This window comes from Canis lupus, chromosome 7 (genome assembly GCF_003254725.2).
Source record: "Canis lupus dingo isolate Sandy chromosome 7, ASM325472v2, whole genome shotgun sequence".
Taxonomy (NCBI): domain Eukaryota; kingdom Metazoa; phylum Chordata; class Mammalia; order Carnivora; family Canidae; genus Canis; species Canis lupus.
This window is the reverse complement of record NC_064249.1, coordinates 60,471,070-60,489,595: the sequence shown is the minus strand read 5'-3', so window position 1 is coordinate 60,489,595 and position 18,526 is coordinate 60,471,070. Positions and strand designations below refer to the sequence as shown.

At 39.8% G+C, this 18,526-nt stretch overlaps 1 protein-coding gene across 1 annotated transcript in view; it reads right to left on the bottom strand.

The window, feature by feature from the left end:
* The window catches only part of CDH2 (cadherin 2), a 213,886-nt gene that overhangs the window by 176,918 nt on the left and 18,442 nt on the right, over positions 1 to 18,526 (bottom strand). Inside the window, exon 2 of the mRNA XM_025429252.3 lies at positions 7,365 to 7,476. Within this exon, the coding sequence (XP_025285037.1) occupies positions 7,365 to 7,476 (112 nt within the window). The remainder of the gene's footprint in view (positions 1 to 7,364; positions 7,477 to 18,526) is intronic.

Below are 18,526 nucleotides of genomic sequence, written 5' to 3'. Positions count from 1 at the left end.
TTAGGGAAATGCAAATCAAAACCACAAAGAGGTAACACTTTGCATCCACTAGGATGGCTACAACCAAAAAAATGGAAAATAACAAGTTTTGGTGAGGATGTGGAGAAACTGGAATCCTTGTATATTGCTACTGGGCATGCAAAATGGTGCAGCTGCTATGCAAAGCAGTTTGGCAGTTCCTCAAAAAGTTAAATGTAGAATTACTATATGACCCTGCAGTCCCACTCCCAGGGATATGCCCCAAAGAACTGAAAATAGGTACTCAAAAAAGTGTATGTATACAGATGTTCATACCAGCTCTATTAACAACAGCCAAGAAGTGAAAACATCCCAATGTTCATCAACCAATGAAGAAGTAAATATTTTACAGACAATTTTTAAACCATGTACATACATATGTACATATAATGGATTCCTATTTGGCCATAACAAGGAATGAAGTATTGACATGCTACAAAGTGGATGAACCTCCAGAACATTATGCTAAATGAACGAAGCCAGATACAAAAGGTTTATGGGACTGGGTGGAGGGAGACGGTTTGGGAGAAAATGCTTAATGGATAAGGAGTTTTACTTTGAAGTGATGAAAATGATTTGGAACTAGACAGAGGTGGTGGTTGTAAAACATTGAAATGTACTAAATTCCATTGAATGGTTCACTTTAAAATGGTTACATTTATATTATGTGAATTTCATGTCAATAAATTATTTTTAAAACTATTCAGCATCCAACTCTTCTCCTACCTCTACTGCTACCACATTGGTCCAAGCTGCCGTATATTCTCACTGACATCATCACTAGTCTCCTAAGTGGTCTCCTGGTCCCCTCTTATCCCATTTGTTTTTCCTGAACACAATTGCAAGAATGATACTGTTCTGAAAGCCAGATGGTGTCTTTCCTCTGTGAAAGCCCTCTAATAATTTTTTACCTCCTCATAGTGAAAGCCAAAGTCCTTACAAGGCCCCACACAATGTGGCCTATTATTGCTCTTACCTCACCAGACATCATCCCTGACTAATCTGTCCCTTCTTCTCTCCACACGGATCATACCAGGCTCCTTGCTGCTCCTTCAACATTCCAGACACACTCCTAGAAGCCTCAGGGCCCTTGCACTTGATGTTTGCTCTATTTTGAATGCTCTTCCCTCAGATATCTATAGCTCTTGGACCATCTCCTCCAACATCAGTTCTTACTCAAATATCTCTTATGCAGTGATGCCTCCCCTAAGCATACTATTTAAAATGCTGAACCACACATTCTCCCTATTTCCCTTCTCTGCATTATTTTTCTCCATAGCATTTACAGCATCTAACACACAGTAAATTCCATGTATTTACTGTGTCTATTTTTTACTCCCTACTAGACGCTTACTAGAGAACCTAAGGGACCATGAGAAATGGGCTCTCTGATCTTAGAAGGATAGATTTTAAACCACTTGACTGCCTGCTTGCTAATATGTTTGCCTATGTGAATGGTGACTTACTTTCTTTAACGCAGACTGGTTGTGAGTTTGTGAGAGAGCAGGCCTTACCTACTTCAAATCACTGAAGGCTATAAATAACTGTTAAAGGACTAAGGAAAAAAAAAGTGACCACTCAAGCTGGCTTATCTTGGTTTGCAGCATTGCATTAAAAAAGATGGACCTAAAATACATCAAAAGGGATATAAAAAATTCCAGGTATTAAATAAAGTCTAAATGATACTATGAAAACAAGGATGAAATTTCTTAGTTCTTACATTGATCTTATTATACCCTTAATTGCTCTTAAAAAAAAAAAAAAAAACTGTCACGCAATATTAAAACAAGGTCTCTACCCCTGAGAATCCACATGGCTGTATTTCATTTGTAACTCCTTGGAGCTAATCATAATATCCAAGAGAACAATCCCAGTACTTGGTCCTCTTCCCACAATCACTGGAAATCAGTAAAGTTCAAGTGGCTAGCCAACTTTAGAAACAAGATGTTTATAAACCTGCCTTTCAAATATTTAAAAACATTTACACATTCAATAACAAAAAATAAAAAAAAAATACATGTCAAAATTAAAAAAAAATTAAAGCAAAACCAGGTTTTCACAATTTAATACAAGTCACAAATACAGCCAGCTACTTAAAATAAAGATGGCTTCCCAATTCAATAACACATATACAAAGTACTCATATTTATTTAAAAAGTAGTGCAGTTAAAAAAAAAAAGTAGTGCAGTTGTAAAGTCCTGCTAAAGTAATAAAAAAATATTTTAGTACTGTCATCTAAAGATACCATACACTACAGCTTCCTCAGAGCTTGTGAATGCAGACAAGCCTCAATCAGTAAGTAAACTAATCTAAATCAAATTCCCTCCAGTTGAAAATAATCATCATGTCCTGCCCAGAGTTGGTGAGTATAAATGGATTACTGAAAATATTCTTGGTAATTGCAGGTTGCTATTTATGTTGACCAGAGTCGGAGGAGTTTACTTAGTGAAATGTCTAAAAAGCATGCAGACCACCAATGCGCAACATACAGGAAAATCACTCTTGACTTCCACCCTAAAAACAGCCTGGATCTTCTCTGCAATGTCACGGTGTGGTTGTTATTTCATAGTGTCAGATACACTGCTGGTGACAAAATGAAAATTTATGATCGCAGTTATTTTATTTTCAGGTAATATGCTACCCCAAGAGATTTTTCTAGTTCAGCGGAGTAGAAGATAAATACTAAAAGCTAAATATTATTTTTCAAAGTCCTAAATTTTTCTGCTTGTAAACAAGTATGCACAAAATATGAGTGGTGACAATAATTGAAACGTCTTTTTTTAATTATAGGGAACTCTGCTTTCCTTGTTGTTACCAATTTCCAAGCATGTCTAGTAACACACAAGTCATGGTGTGAAGTGGGAATATAGAAGACCGGCTCTAAGATGAACTTGTCACAAGACACCTGGCCAGTTGTTAGCTCTCACTCTTTCCTGGGTTATGCCATAACATTTTATTCTGCATTTTAATCATCACTATCACCAGAATTAAATTAGGAATCAGAAAACCCAAGTTCTGGGGCACTAGGGTGGCTCAGTCGGTTAAGCATCTGCCTTCTGCTCAGGTCATGATCTCAGGGTTCTGCAATTGATGGAGCCCCATGTGGGGCTCCTGCTCAGTGGGGAGTCTGCTTCTCCCTCTTCTTCTGCCTCTGTCCCCCACTTGTGCCCCCCCCTCTTTCTCACTCAAATAAATAAAATCTTTAAAAAAGAAAAAAGAAAACCTGGATTTTAACCCCAGATCCTCAGCTACCCATCTAATGAGCTGTATAATCACGGGAAAAGCCTATAATCTCCCTAAGCATCAATTTGCTTATCTGCTAAATTAGGGGAGGTGGTATAAATACTTTTCAAGTGGAACAGAAAAATACAAGGTAAAAATGAGTATCCCAACATATTACAACTGATCCTAACTTATAAAGGCAAACACAGAGAATACCACAGGATAAAAAAAGGAATGTTTTTCACTTGAGGGGAAATAGAAAAAATGAAAAAATTACAGAATTAAATGGCCATGAAGATGTAGAAAAGAACTAACATACTTTTAGCCTTGGAAAGAAGTGTCCTACAAAAATGTTAAAAAAAAAAAAAATTACTGTCAATAGTCTAAGTTCCCTTTGGCCTAGTAATTCTACTTTTGAGCATAAACTCTCCAAAAAATATCCCTAAAGAAAAATCAAAGTTCTCTAAAAAAGCATCTCCATAGCAGCACTATATGTAAGAGAGAAAAATTGGAAACAACCTGGAAGTGCAAAAATAGAGGCCCAGTTAAGAAAATCTGGTTCTGCTAACAAAATGGAACAAAGGTCTATATGGACATTTTTTAATACTGAACTATTCTCAAAAGAGTGGAAATATTCAACATGGTATCACATGCAATGTAAAGGTTGATCGTAAAATACATTTTTATTTATGATGTTATAGAAGACATACCGATGACACCCGGAAGAGAAACTGGAAGGACAGAAGTAGTTCATTGGGTCTTTTTATAAAATTCATCACAACAGCAAAACACAAAAGACAGATGGGAGGAAAAGATGCTCTCCACACTACAGCCCAGCTTTGACATTTTTATGCGTCTTCTACTTGGCTTCACTAACATGACCAATACCAAGTTATATTTTCATCTAATGCTTGATGTTATCCAAGCACTTTCATGAAGATCATGCTGTTTTATTTTTTGAAAAATTATCATCATTCATGACACCTCTACACAAAAATGTCCAAGTTCGGTACAAGGACTAGTGTGCCAGGGATGTATCTTTTGAAACCATACTAAATATATTGTTGGGCTCCCCTAACCCTAAACGTCATCAATGAGAAATCAGAGGAAACATCAAGAGTAATGGAATTACGATTTCAGTGGGTGTTTATAGACTCAAAGTAAACTTTAATACAGTAGAACTTGGGGCACCTGGGTCGCTCAGTGGTTGAGTGGCTGCCTTCAGCTCAGGTCGTGATCCACTGGTCCTGGGATCAAGTCCTGTATCAGGCTCCCCGCAGGGAGTCTGCTTCTCCCTCTGCCTATGTCTCTTTGTTTCTCATGAATAAATAAATAAAATCTTTTAAAAAATACAGTAGAACATGCCATTAGGCAAATGCCTTAGAGAATTATTGTATATGTCTCATGTACAATTCTTTCCTTAAACACCATAAATCACAAAACCTGACAAAAGTGGTGGGCCTAACAATAGATCCCTTCTAGATTTAGTATATGCAAGGTAAATGAACTTACTACAGTGCACAGAACTCATGAACATAGTCATGGCATAGTATTTGGGTTCAGTGGACAGATGCACCTTTGGGTTAATAGCCCACTAAAAACTCCAAAAAGATATAAGAGGCAAAAATATATAATCCTTTTTTTTAAGATTTTATTTATTTTTTATTTATTTATTCATGAGAGGCACAGAGAGAGAATGAGAGGCAGAGACACGGGCAGAGGGAAAAGCAGGCTCCATGCAGGGAGCCCGACACGGGACTTGATCCCAGGTCTCCAGGATCATGCCCTGGGCCAAAGGCAGGAGCCAAACCGCTGGGCCACCAGGGTTGCCCTATATAATCCTTTTAAGTAACAATTCTCCAAAGGAAATATAACTGGCCAAAACACTCTTTAAAAAAAAAAAGTGGAGGGCAGCCTTGGTGGCTCAGCGGTTCAGCGCCACCTTCGGCCCAGGGCATGATCCTGGAGACCCGGGATCGAGTCCCATGTCGGGCTCCCTGCATGGAGCCTGCTTCTCCCTCTGCCTGTGTCTCTGCCTCTCTCTCTCTTTCTTTCTCTCTCTCTCTGTGTGTCTCTCAAGAATAAATAAATAAAATCTTTAAAAAAAAAAGTGGATATTTCACAAAAGCCTGTGTAATAAGTTTTCTTCCTCACCCAAAGACATTTTTTTCTACTAATCAATATTTTGAACTTTATATTTTAAGCTTTCAGGCGCTGGCATCCTTTAGCATATTCTATGAATGATAAAGAGAAAAGTAATGGTGTGGGAGAAATGGTTTGAAAAAAAGAAAGCGTAATGATAAACAAGGTAACAATTAGGCATACCAAAGCATCTAAGTTCTATCAGAGACTGTGATATGCACTTCTCTCGATGATAGGTAGAGCACAAAGTTACAAGTAGTTTGAATCTTTCACATTTATAGCACTAGCAAAATCCCAGTTTCTAGGTTATACTGAAAAGACCCTGGCAAGCAACTATGCCCAATTTCTACTCTTTCCGGCATTACCTAATAATTACAAAACAGGCTTTCATTTTCAAAACCATTCAACATGCCAGTGTACCTCATCTTAAATCAGTGGTTTCTAATGACAGGCCACGTGTTGATTTGTAAAGAGCTTTTAGGAAAAGAGACTAGGAGAATGAATTATCCATTTAAAAATGAATCTCAGAAATAAATTGCAAAAATGCAGCAAATCCCACTGACATATTTTCTCTGAGTTATTCTAGAGAAGCGTTATCAATACATCTTTTTCAGTACTCAAATAATATTCACTGGTCACATAGGTCCTAGGAAACCTCACAATAATTCACAGATTTAAAGAAAATGACAAATGTGCAGAAGAACTCCAAGACTCACAGTAAGTTAAACAGAATCTACACTTTTGATTTGAATTATACCTCTATCATGTCAACCATTACCCACTAGATGAGGAATTCAGTGTGGAGACAGACTAATTTAACATTTACTCATTAAAATACCATGTTTTAAGGCAAGGGCACAAAGATGTCTTTTAAAAAAAAACAACTTCAGGAAGAACACATAAGCAAATCACAATTAGAATAGAAATGAAAATAAAATGATAATCTTGCACTAAAGAACCTTAGTAGCTAAGAGCCCATTTACATTTCAAAGTCCTCTGTCTATGGTATTCTTAAGTATTATACCACTAAGGTTTGTCAGTACTGCAGAGACACTTCAATTAAGGCTGTGTGGTAGAGCCCTGTGTAAATTAATTAGCTGAGGCTGCACGGATTTTCTAAAAGGAGCTCTTTAAAACAGCCTTAGAGATATGCACGATTTGTGGGGAATAACAATCTAAATACAACTCACTAATCAATTCTTCCTGCTTTCACATTTCAATGACATTTTCTGTAATGATAAATAAGTCCATGAAAATACTACTAACCAAAATTTTATTTGCATTCAATTAGAGATAAAAGAAAGGGCTTTCTATTTTGCTTAGGATACTCTGAGTTCTAGCTCAGATTTCATCTAGACTTACTGGCATGATTACCTCAATGAACTTGATCCACATTTAAATAGGAGATGTGTCTGTATTTGATATTCACATATGTTAACAACTAAATTAACAATCTAATAATTTCTATAAACGATGTCATAAGGAAAATATGGTCTCATGCTCTTGCCTCAAGACTTAACCTGCTAAGTCATTCATTATAATTTACCTATTACTAAAGTTTGATATGTTTTATCAGAGATAATATCATAGTAATTTCTTCATTTTTTAAATTCAAAATATTAAGTGGATTTTTGCTGTAAATAATTTCTAAAACCGTTAGAATCAGATGTTTGGCAAATATCTTCCAAATTAGTAAAACATATGCAGAAAAAACTGAAAATTAATTACACAATGGTTTCTACTATAAATTAAAAATGGAAGAAATCTGAAGTTTTCAAGAGATTAGGAGGCTTCCAATTATGTACATAAGAGATTCATAAGCTCTTCTGTAATCCTAAAATAAAGTCCCTACAGTCTCATTATACTGATTGTGAAAAATTCATACTTGTTATACAGTAGAGATGATTTAGAGACTTTTTAATGGCTAATTTGTTTCAAGAGCAAAGACACTGTATGTACAAATATATCTTCTGAGATAGTACCATTGAGAAGAGGCTGTCCTTCATGCACATCTTGGGACAAGACTGCACTGTAAACATCTTCAGGAAATCCAGTCTTGCATAATGCGATTTCACCCGAAGCCTCTACAGACGCCTGCAACACAAGAAAAAAAACGTGTGCAATGATTGCTACCTCCTTCAACTGAGAAACATTCCACTTGGCATAAAGCCTCAATTTTTCAGCTATCTTGTACAAACAACCCCATTGTTTCCGAACGGTTACAATAAAATGTAGAGGGCAAAGGGTTAATCTTTTTGATAACTGGAGTAGAAGAAACAAATCCCACTTGTCTTGTCCAGTAAAATCTAAATAATACACATTCTAAGTTCTTCTAAAGACTGCACATTTCCATTAAAATGGGCACTGTGATTGAGAAATTTTCAAGTGGATCTGGGGGTAAGGGCCAGTCAACTAGTTTTTAGGCTCCACAGATTACCATGGCCAACTTAACTTTTCAAGAAAAATGTATGCATTCCAGTATATAGATTTTTATACTCTCATCCAGTTCTCTGGCTACGAAGTTTGTTTTGATATACCCTGTTCAAGACAAAACTACAATATACTTAACTGCACAATATACAGTATTTTTTTTTACCAGGTAAAACCAATCAATCAAAAGTATATATTTCTCTGATTTGAAGGGGACACACTAAAAATATAAATAAAGATTAATACTACTGTTTTCTTTTTATACTTAAAAATTAGAAAGCCTTTCTTGCCATCTTCCTATTATCACATACACAGCTAACTACCCAGTGTGATTAGAATTCAATCATACCAAAAAAAAAAAAAAAGAACTCAATCTTACCAAGCGCCATCTAACCACTTACCTCTCCAAGTTAGTGTCACTGTCTTCCAGCCCTACTGACTCATCACAGCACTCAACAGAACTCGTGCAGCGCTTACATTAATTATAGACCACTTCACCCTGCCCTCATGGGCATCCAAAGACAAGAGGAAGCAGAGGGCACAGAGGCTGCCAGAGGGACTGCCATAGCTGCGGGGCCAGCATTAGGAGCAACCCGCAGTGGTGAGGAGAATCAGAAATTGGGAAGGAGGAAGAAGTCCCAGAAAATAAAGGAACTGAAAGCAGTTGTCAAAGCAATACCACACAGCTTCACAATTAAAAGACTACCTGGATTATGCATGAGAAGTTTTGCAAATACTAAAGTCACAAAAATCCACACTAATCTAATATTTAAACTGTTCTTTTCAGATCTAGGAAAATAAAGAAAAAAGTAAATTTGAACTTCGTTAAATATTACCCAGTATTTAATCTCAAAAAAGTATTCGGGACAACAGTGAGATAATAGTTCAGATGCCTTAAATTAGCAAACAGTTTTAAGCCTCTTATGTGCAAGAAAGGACTGTATCAAGTCAAGGATACACCCCCTCATGTAGGTGTTAGTGGAAGCTGGTACAGGCACAACTGGAGTGCAGTTTGGACAATTCTAGTGAAGATGAATGTGGATCTATCCTAGCCTACATGCTAGGTATAATCCTGGGGAAACGCCTATGGGTGCTCCAGTCAATATACACAGGCATGTTCACATGTTCATTGCAGCAGTTATGACAGCAGGACCTGAAGACTACCTAAACATCCAACAAAATTTTCACATTGCCCAAAAAAAAAAAAAAAAAAGGAACACTCAATACATTAGAAAGGAAGAATTGGAGCTACATTTATGCACAGGGTTCCATCTCCAAACAAACAAACAAACAAACAAACAAGTAGTCAGTTTTCTTAACATCCATGCAACACTGCAAGAGAAATTCAATTATAAATCAACCTAGGGCTGACTATTATTTTTTGGTTAATTTCAGAAATGTTTATGCAAAACTATTAGACAAAGCACTCTGTAGCATAAATCTTGCAAAAAAAATTAAAAGCATGATGGATGGCTTCATTTTTATAAAGTTTAATACTTTTTGTATAGACATGAAGATGTCTATAAGATGACGTGAAGTTACTGACACATATAAAGCAGAATATAAAAACGCACAAGGTAGTGATAAACACCAAACAGGACAGCAGCTAACCCCGGGGAGGGCAAGATAGGAAAGGCATCAAGGGTCGTACAGGCCGGCGGCTTTGATTTTACTTGTAATAATTCCTTTCTTCCAAAAAGAATGTACAGTAAAATGTGAAGATATGCACAGGAACATGGGTACAAACTATTATTATTCCTCATTTATCCTGTACACACTATGTATTTCATAATAGAGAGAAAATATTAGGGGATAAGTAAGAAGTAAGGGGTAGGGCTTCCAACACCCATCACATTTGGGACACTGGATGCTACTTTGATTCTTGCCAGCTGGAAATATCCAGGCGCTTGTACTGGGCCTGGCAAACAGCAGGCACTCGATAAGTAAAAGCTTTTAGCTAACCAAAACAACTGAAGAGAACTCCCCCATTCACCATATAAAATGGACCGATGTGTTGTAAATCTGTGTCCCACTGACGGGTTAGAAGTCGGCCTCTTCACCTCCAGCCCAGGTTTCTGCAAAGGGAGACCGTGGCAGGGTTCCAATTGAGGAAAGGTGGGAGCAGAGCTCTGGAGGGGCAGCATGCAGTAGACAGGGGTCACATTCCAACATGGCCATTCAGGCAGCGTGCACCTGGCTCAGCACCCAGAGATCCATAAAGTCTAAAAACTAGCAGAAAACTGTAACCTTCTCTTTAGTTCTACTGCTACTGTTTTGTTTTCCAGTGGATCTGCCCTAAGGTGGAAGAATGAGCAACAACATGCTCCTCATGCAAATTCACAGGAATGGAATTTCAAGGCCAAATAAAGTCCATCAGGATTTTACTGGGTATGTTCACTTCTGAGTTTCTATCTTATTTCAGTGGAGGGAATTTCTGTCCTCAACATGTTTTTGTTTTTGTTTTTAAGATTGTTTTTATTTATTCATGAGAGACACACAGAGAGAGAAAGGCAGAGACACAGGCAGAGGGAGAAGCAGGAGCCATGCAGGGAGCCCGATGTGGGACTTGATCCCTGGTCTCCAAGATCACACCCTGGGCTGAAGGAGGCGATAAACCGCTGAGCCACCCGAGCTGCCCTGTCCTCAACATGTTATCCTTTGCTCAACCTCTCTGCTCTGCTTATCAGGAAAGGGGGCCTACCTGCATTAGGTGGCTGGGAGAATTTCTGAAACCGTGTCGGTAAAGCACATACTGGCTTTACCAACATTAAATACCCATGGGGTTCATATATTACTTTATTTTCTCTCTTTTTTTAAGATTCTATTTATTTATTCATGAGAGACACAGAGAAAGGCAGAGACATAGGCAGAGGGAGAAGCAGGCTCCCTCTGGGGAGTCTGATACAGAACTCCATTCCAGGATCCTGGGATCATGACCTGAGCCAAAGGCAGACACTCAACCACTGAGCCAACCAGGTGTTCCACTTTATGAGATTTCCATACGCACTTTTAACAACTAAAACTTTTCTAAATTCTTCTTCCCAAGACAAAATGGATTTGTCACATAACATGCTGCTATTCTATAATGTGTGTGTGTTTTTTTTCTTAAAAACAGGCTCCAAAAATTATTAAATGTATGGGCACATTTTTGATTGTTGCAGCTGGGGAAGGGGGTACTCCTGGCTTGTAGTGACTGAAGGCCAGGGATGCTGCTAAACACACAATACACAGGACAGCACCCACCACCGAGAATTATCCAGCCCAAAGCGTCATAGCACCAAGTGCAAGACACCCTGTTCCTTAGCAACCCATGAAAACTGGGTGTCCATCTACCCTTTAACTACCCCAGTAGTGGGAAGTTCACTGTCTTTTCAAACGGTCCACATACTCTTATTGGAACATCCTACTTTTCAGAAAACCAAAGCCATGCCACTGTGGCATGTGTGGCTTGCCCCACATTAACGGGTCACTCTGTGGACCCAGGATGAAGCTCTAAAAGTTTAAAGAAAGAAACCTTTCCCTCAAAAAGTACTCTGTGGTACAAGGAGAAGGTTGTGAATCACACACATTTTCCTAATTTTTGAATAAGGTAGGGGTCAGCAAACATTTTTCTATACAGGGCCAGATACTAAATATTTGAGGTTCGACAAGCCACAGTAACTCTGTTGAAACTGAGTTCTGCTGTTGCAATGCAAAAGCAGTAACAGACAATGGGAAATGAATGAACACGGCTCTATTCATTCAAATAAAATTTTATTTATAGACACTGAAATCTGAATTTCATCTAATTTTCGAGTGGCAAAAACATCCTTCTTTTGACTTTCTAAAAGCATTTTTAAAAACATGAAAGTCATTCTTGACCATACAAGAATGGACATCAGGGCTGTAGTCCACAATCTCTGGAATGGCATGCTAAGATTTATAAAACATCACTATCTCAACTAATTCTCACAAGAGTCCTTGGGGGGGGGCAGTGAAATTATTCTCATTTTACACATGAGCAAACAGGTTCTCACTCAGAGGAGTGGTAAAATACTCAAGACCTCACATCTAGAAAGAAGAAGGGGCAAGTTACTTACTCTACAGTCTTTCCAAGGAGAACAAATAATTATAACACAATTTCTTTCCAGAAACTCGTACTGAGATCTATTTGCCAATGGAAACAAAACCAGATACCCTCACTGCCTTTATAAGAAGCTCAGGGCTCAATGTGGGAGCAAAATAAAGAAGTAACTGCAATAGAAGTGGTGACCAGGAGGTAGAGACCTACAGAGCCCAGGAGAGGGGCCCGGGGGCCTCCCATGCAGAACCCAGGAGTAGTCAGGAGGTGTGGGGTGGTGGGAAGCCATGCCAGGCGGTCACTGTTGAGCTGGAACAAGGCGGCAAGAAACAGCATACTGCCTGGGGAATTACAATGAGTTCAGTGTCACTGGAGTCCAAGAAGCAAGGCAGGAAGTCAAAAGTTGAGGATGGAGAGTCAGACAGGGTTAGATTATAAATGGTTTCGGGCTTAGGGTTATCCTGTTGGCTGTGAGGAGTCAGGCACAGATTTTAAGCACAGGCAGATTGCATTTGATAGAGAAGTCTCTGATGCTTCGTGGGAAAATTGGGGGGGGAGGGCTCTGACAAGTGACAGCTGGGGTATGAGTGTGGGGACACAGACTTGCGTTGGACAGGGGCTGCAGGAACAAGGAGGGGGCAGATTGTATCGGTATGTGGACAGTTAAAGCTGAGAGGCTTAGTAAGGGCAGGGATTCAGAGTGGAAGGGAGGGAGGAAGGGAATGATGCCCTCCCCCACGTTTCCAGCTGAGTGACTGTGAACTTGGGTGGCACAAACTAAGAAAGATAATCACAAAATTATAACACCAGGAACAAAGTGCTAAAGAAGCAGAAAGAATGGGATGATAAATCTGCCTGTAGAAATCAAAGAAGACTCCATAGCCGAAGTGACATTTAGGCTCTGTCTTTAAAGATGATTAAAAATTTGCCAGGAGAAAGAGGAGGAAGCAGGAAAGGGCATTCTAGGCAAAAGGTACAGCATAGACAAAGGCTCGTTGATTTATACGGAGCTTGTAGACAACCCAAACAACCCTGATCTTTTCTTACCAGAAAAGTATTAAGTCATGGCTTCCAGGATCTTTGCTGATTTGGGGCCTCAAGGGGCAGCAATTTACATTTACCCTTCCCAGATTTGATCGTGATAAATGAATAATTCCACCTAGATTTAGTCACATCACCCCCTGCCCCAGCTCTCTGCATCAAGAAAGTCTGAGACACCCCAATGTCTACATAACCATGCTACTCAGGTACTAAAGACAGGGCGTGACTCCTGCCCAGACATCACCCTTCCCGCCAACCCGAAGCCTTAAGGCGGGCTTTGAAGAGGGGCTACCAGCTGAGTGGTGCGGAGTGTGAACTTTCAAAGTGCCAGACTTCCCGAATTTGAAACCGGCCCCGTCACTTAGTGTCTGTGAGACTTCAGAGAGGTCACAGTTCCCCATCTGGACAAGAGGTACCATAAAGGCAGCACCTACTAATTGGGCAGGGGTGAGGATTAAACGAGATCATGTGAGTAGAGCACTTGGGGTAGTGTCTGGCACGTGGTTATTCAATGCATTAGCCATGAGTAATAGTATCAACACTAGGAAGACAACATAAATCCACTCACGGGGGTCTGCTACGGCTCAGCATTCCCAAACTTGCTCCAGAATAGCAAGTAATCTGGAACACCAGCCTATACTACAGAATCCTGGGTCTAAATCACGACTCACTAAAACAGAATTTCAAGACATGTGGTGGATAAATCAGTACACTAAACAAGTGCCTGCATGGCATGCAGTGGCCACACGGCCAGCCCCCACCTCCCTCCTGAAACCTTTCTGGATTCCAGGCACAGCATACCTGTCGGCCCTAGCCTTGCAGTCTAAGAACCGAGCAAGAAAAAGCAATAAAGGAACAATTATTTTTTCCACTTTTAACAATCTCCTGCTGTCGCCTAGCTACCATGTACATGTGAAAATTGAATCTGCAAGCCATCTTTTTGTAATTACTGGTTCCAGAATTTTGCCCCAGGTCAGCATGGGGCTCGGGCTCTCTATTCTTTCCTCTGGAAACTATACTTTCTTGGATTTTGTTTTTTGCTCGGCTTTTAATTGGACATGAGCCCATCCCTGATCCATTTAGTGATGCCCTTCTTCTCCACAATTCTTCAGATTACAGGCAGGCTGCAGAAGTCCGCTTGGCCCCAGGATGGAATTCACGCTGGCCAGAGGAGCTGAACTCATTCAGAGCCGCCCTGCGCTCTCGCACAATCAGTTCACCTATCTTGAGTTTCAATTTCCTCTTACAAGTATTTGCTCTACTCTTCCCAGGCTGAAGATCGACCTCCTTGTCTAGAAAGGACAAAAGTGTAATAGGAGTTGAGGAGTACTGCCTGCCTGTTAGTATTAGTCTATCTGTTCTGGTCCTGAGCTCGCAGTGACGTCATTTCTGTTTCCGTTAAAATTTTGTCTGTGGTCTCAACATTGGGAGCTTTAAAGCCCTGAATCTGCTACTCTTTCAGGTCCTCATTCTCTTGATTCTTTTTTATAGTCCTCCTCGGTCACTGGCTCCGCTTTCCAATTTCCTCCAAGTCACTCCGAAATCCGAGCTTTTAAATATTCGACGGGAGCCACAGTGGATGTTCAATCCCTTGCCTCTCCATCTTCTTCGTGATCAAGATCATCTATGATTGTTGGCTAAAAATTTCACATCTGAAAGCAGCCCAAAGCTAATGGAAACTTTTATCTTTTCTTTCTGGCTCTGAAGACTGCCTAACTAAAACCTAGGCTCTCTTGCTTATCAAATTTAATCAACTGGATGTTTTCCCCCAAAGCATCAATCTCTTCATTTTTTTCCCCTTCCAGATCCTCTATGGTCAGAATCTAGTAACAATTTAAGTTCTGTGAAGCAGATTATCCAATGCAGACAACAAAGCTGAAAACCTCCCCCTCTCTTTTTTTTTTTTTTTTTTGTTTTGTTTGTCTCTTACTTTTTATGGAAATCAAGGCAGTAATGGAGCAAACCTGCTTAGGTTTAAATCCTGTCTCCACTCCCTGTGTGACCTGTGGGCACTTAGCAAGCTACGGAAGTTCACCTGTGCCTCGGCTGCTTCTTCTATACTACTACAGCTACTACTACCACCATCACTACTACTACTAGAATACCAGCTTCATGGCATTGCTGTGAAGCATATATATAGGGCTCAAAGATAATACCCGATTCACCACAAGGCAAGGGGTAGCCATGATTATGATATTGTTGGTTTTTTCTGTTATGGGGACTTTTATCACTTTGCTCCATGAGGACCTGAGAAATATTTTTAAAGCATTTTATGAAGTGGGAATTCTGAGGGAAAAAAAAAAGGAAAAAGAAAACAACAATGTGCCAAATAAAAATTCATTCATGTGCAAAAGAACACAAGTAGAATCCTTTCCCTGATGCATACTTGTGGGGTGGAGGTGGACAGTGCTGGGAAAAGAAGAGGAACAACTATGGTAATAGTTTTATTATGTGGTTAGGTCCTTCAAATTCGATAAGCAAAAATAAACAATTAGTGAAGACATTTTTTAAGTGGTTAGTGGGGTACATGGTAATAAAACAATGGACTGTTCAAGACCAAGTCTACATGACTAATTTTTTCATTTTTTTAAATCTAATTTATCACCAGACAATTACATTTGCCAGATCCTCTACATTTCACAGCATTCCATCCATGATGATGGAAGCTACAGTAAGAAGATTATTCAAGAGCTGCTGACACTCTTTAAAGATTTTTCTCTGTCAGCCATGCCACTGATGACACTTTGAATTTCACATCCCTGGAAACATGCTTGAAATGTGAAGTTTAACCCTGCCCTTTGATATTTTTGTTTGGCCAGGTACATCACTGGAGGGAGAGCCCAGTGTTTTGAACTGGTTCTTTAACTCTTTCTTGACTTCATGATACAGTCTAAGCCAGCTTAGATGCAAGGAATCCCGCACTGAGGCCACACACTGCGCCCTGTGACTCACCTGGTAATTTCCACCTTTGCCTCCATTATATTATTAGGATGAGTCCTTGAACATCTCTAGTATCAGTACTTTAATTTTTCTGATTTTCATTTCCTTTAATGGCAAAAAGTCAAGTAATAGCATCGATGCTGGCCAAGAAACCCTACAACTCTGATGAAACTGAACTCAAAAGCCAGAGGACCGCACCATAAAACAACAGCTTGATGGACAAAAAGTCTGAGTTCTGCATACAAAAATGTGGTTTAGGGTGTCGAAGCTTGGGACCGTGTACAAGCATCTATCAAGTGAAGTCCAGAGAGATGTGTGCCACCACCCATCTCCTCAGCCATGTGAAAAGAGTCTTCCTAGGCATCAAGGCTGTGTGGAGTGCAACCCCAAAATACAGACAAGACTTTACCAATAAATGTTGTGGATTTAACTTAATGGCCAACAACACTATAGATATTCATTGACTTGGCTTATGAAAGTGTACCACTATCTAGAGATTGTGGCTCAAGCAGTTCTGCAATTAAACTGCCAGTAAAACCTCCACAAGTGCCTACAGCAATTCAGTAAAAATGACCGATCCTGCCTTACATTGATTTTGCCCCATCAACTCAGTACACTCACCAGAGATTGCAATAAGCTTTAACAAAAAAAAAAAAAAAAAAAATAGAGGGACACCTGAATGGCTCAGCAGTTGAGCATCTGCCTTTGGCTCAGGGCGTGATCCCAGAATGCCGGGATCGAGTCTCCCTCTGGGAGCCTGCTTCTCCCTCTGCCTGTGTCTCTGCCTTTAAAGGACACTAAGATTTTATTTATTTATTCATGAGAAACACACACAGAGAGAGAGAGAGAGGCAGAGACACAGGCAGAGGAGGAGCAGGCTCCCTGCAGGGAGCCTGATATGGGACTCAATTCCAGGACCCCGGGATCATGACCTGAGCCCAAGGCAGATGTTCAACCGCTGAGCCACCCAGGCGGCCCAAGATTGCAGTAGGCGTATACAAAATTTTCAAACTGTCATCAACTAGTACATTACTTAGCATCACACTTTGTTTATAATCTACTTGTAATTCATCTAACTAAATTCATTTAGTCTGGCTGATTATTAATATTTATTGAGTGGTTACCATGTTCCAGGATCTGCATGTCCATGCCTTTCATGCATCGTATCCCAATAATCTTTACAATGACTCTATGAGGTAGGTACTGTGATACTGCCATTTTTCAGGCAAGGAAGCATACTGAAAGGAAAGTGCCCTGGTTACTTAGCTAGTCAATTTAGGGATGATATTCAAACCAGCACAAAATGGCTTTTGGGACCATCCTTATCATGGCCAAGGACAAAAACATCACAAAGTATCCAAACACAGTGACACATACTACCTAACTGGCTAAGCATTGGAACTTCTATATGAATTCAGACCACTGGGATGCCTGAGTGGCTCAGTGGTTGAGCGTCTGCCTTTGGCTCAGGTCGTGATCTGAGGGTCCTGGGATCAAGTCCCACATCGGGCTCCCTGCATGGAGCCTGCTTCTCCCTCTGCCTATGTCTCTGTGTCTCTCATGAATAAAGAAAATCTTTTTTTTTTTTTTTAAAAAAAAAAAAAAGACCAAGTGACAAATCTACCTGCTATTGTAATTTTTTTTCCTTAAATGATTCTCACATATAACTGTTATCTGAAATAATAGCTCCGTTTAAAATAATTCCAATGTTTCTGTACACTAGGGAAAAATTGGGGAGAAAGATATATCAGCTCAAACTTGCATAAACATCTTGTTGTTTTTTTTTTTAAGATTTCATTTATTATTTGACAGAGACAGGGGGGAGAAAGAGAGAGAGAGAGAGAACACAAGCAGGGAGAGCGGCAGGCAGAGGGACAGGATAAAGCAGTCACTCTGCTGAGCTCGATCCCAGGATCCTGGGATCATGACCTGAGCTGAAGGCAGACACTTAACCAACTGAGCCACCCAGGCCCCCTAAACATCTTGTTTTTTTAATAAGCCTCCCAATTCAAAACCCCTCCACTTCCCTTATGCTCCTCTAAAAGTACACAGGGAAAAAATTCGTTTTAAGATTTTATTTATTTATTCATGAGAGACATAAAGAGAGAGGCAGAGACACAGGCAGAGGGAGAAGCAGGCTCCATGCAGGGAGCCCCATGCAGGACTCGATCCCAAAGACCCCGGAATTACGCCCTCAGCTGAAAGCAGACACTCAACCACTGAGCCACCCAGGCATCCCTACACATGGAAAGTTATCAGCAAATACATATAGCGAATATATGAATTTTCAGTAGGTGATATTGATGAAGAAATAATTATTGTATGTAATCTCTTCACATGCTTCCCATACTCCAGGCTCCCTTGTGTTCATCTATAATTAGGCCCATTTCATAAAACCTAAAGCATAGTTTCTTTTTTTCTTTTTAATGGTTTCACTTTTTAAAAATGGTTACAGACGTTTACAGTCTCCATAACTCTGATTTAATCTGAATAGCTGGCCATAGTGATGATTTATCTAATTCTAAGTCCTTGATAAGATAAAGCCAACCCAATTATACCATTATTCTTGTGAGAAAATAACGTTCACAGCACAGCTTCCAGAAACGTGCTACAGTGAGAATAGGACACTGTCAATAACACCAGAGTTCAAAGTCATTCCTGAACTCGTTTCCC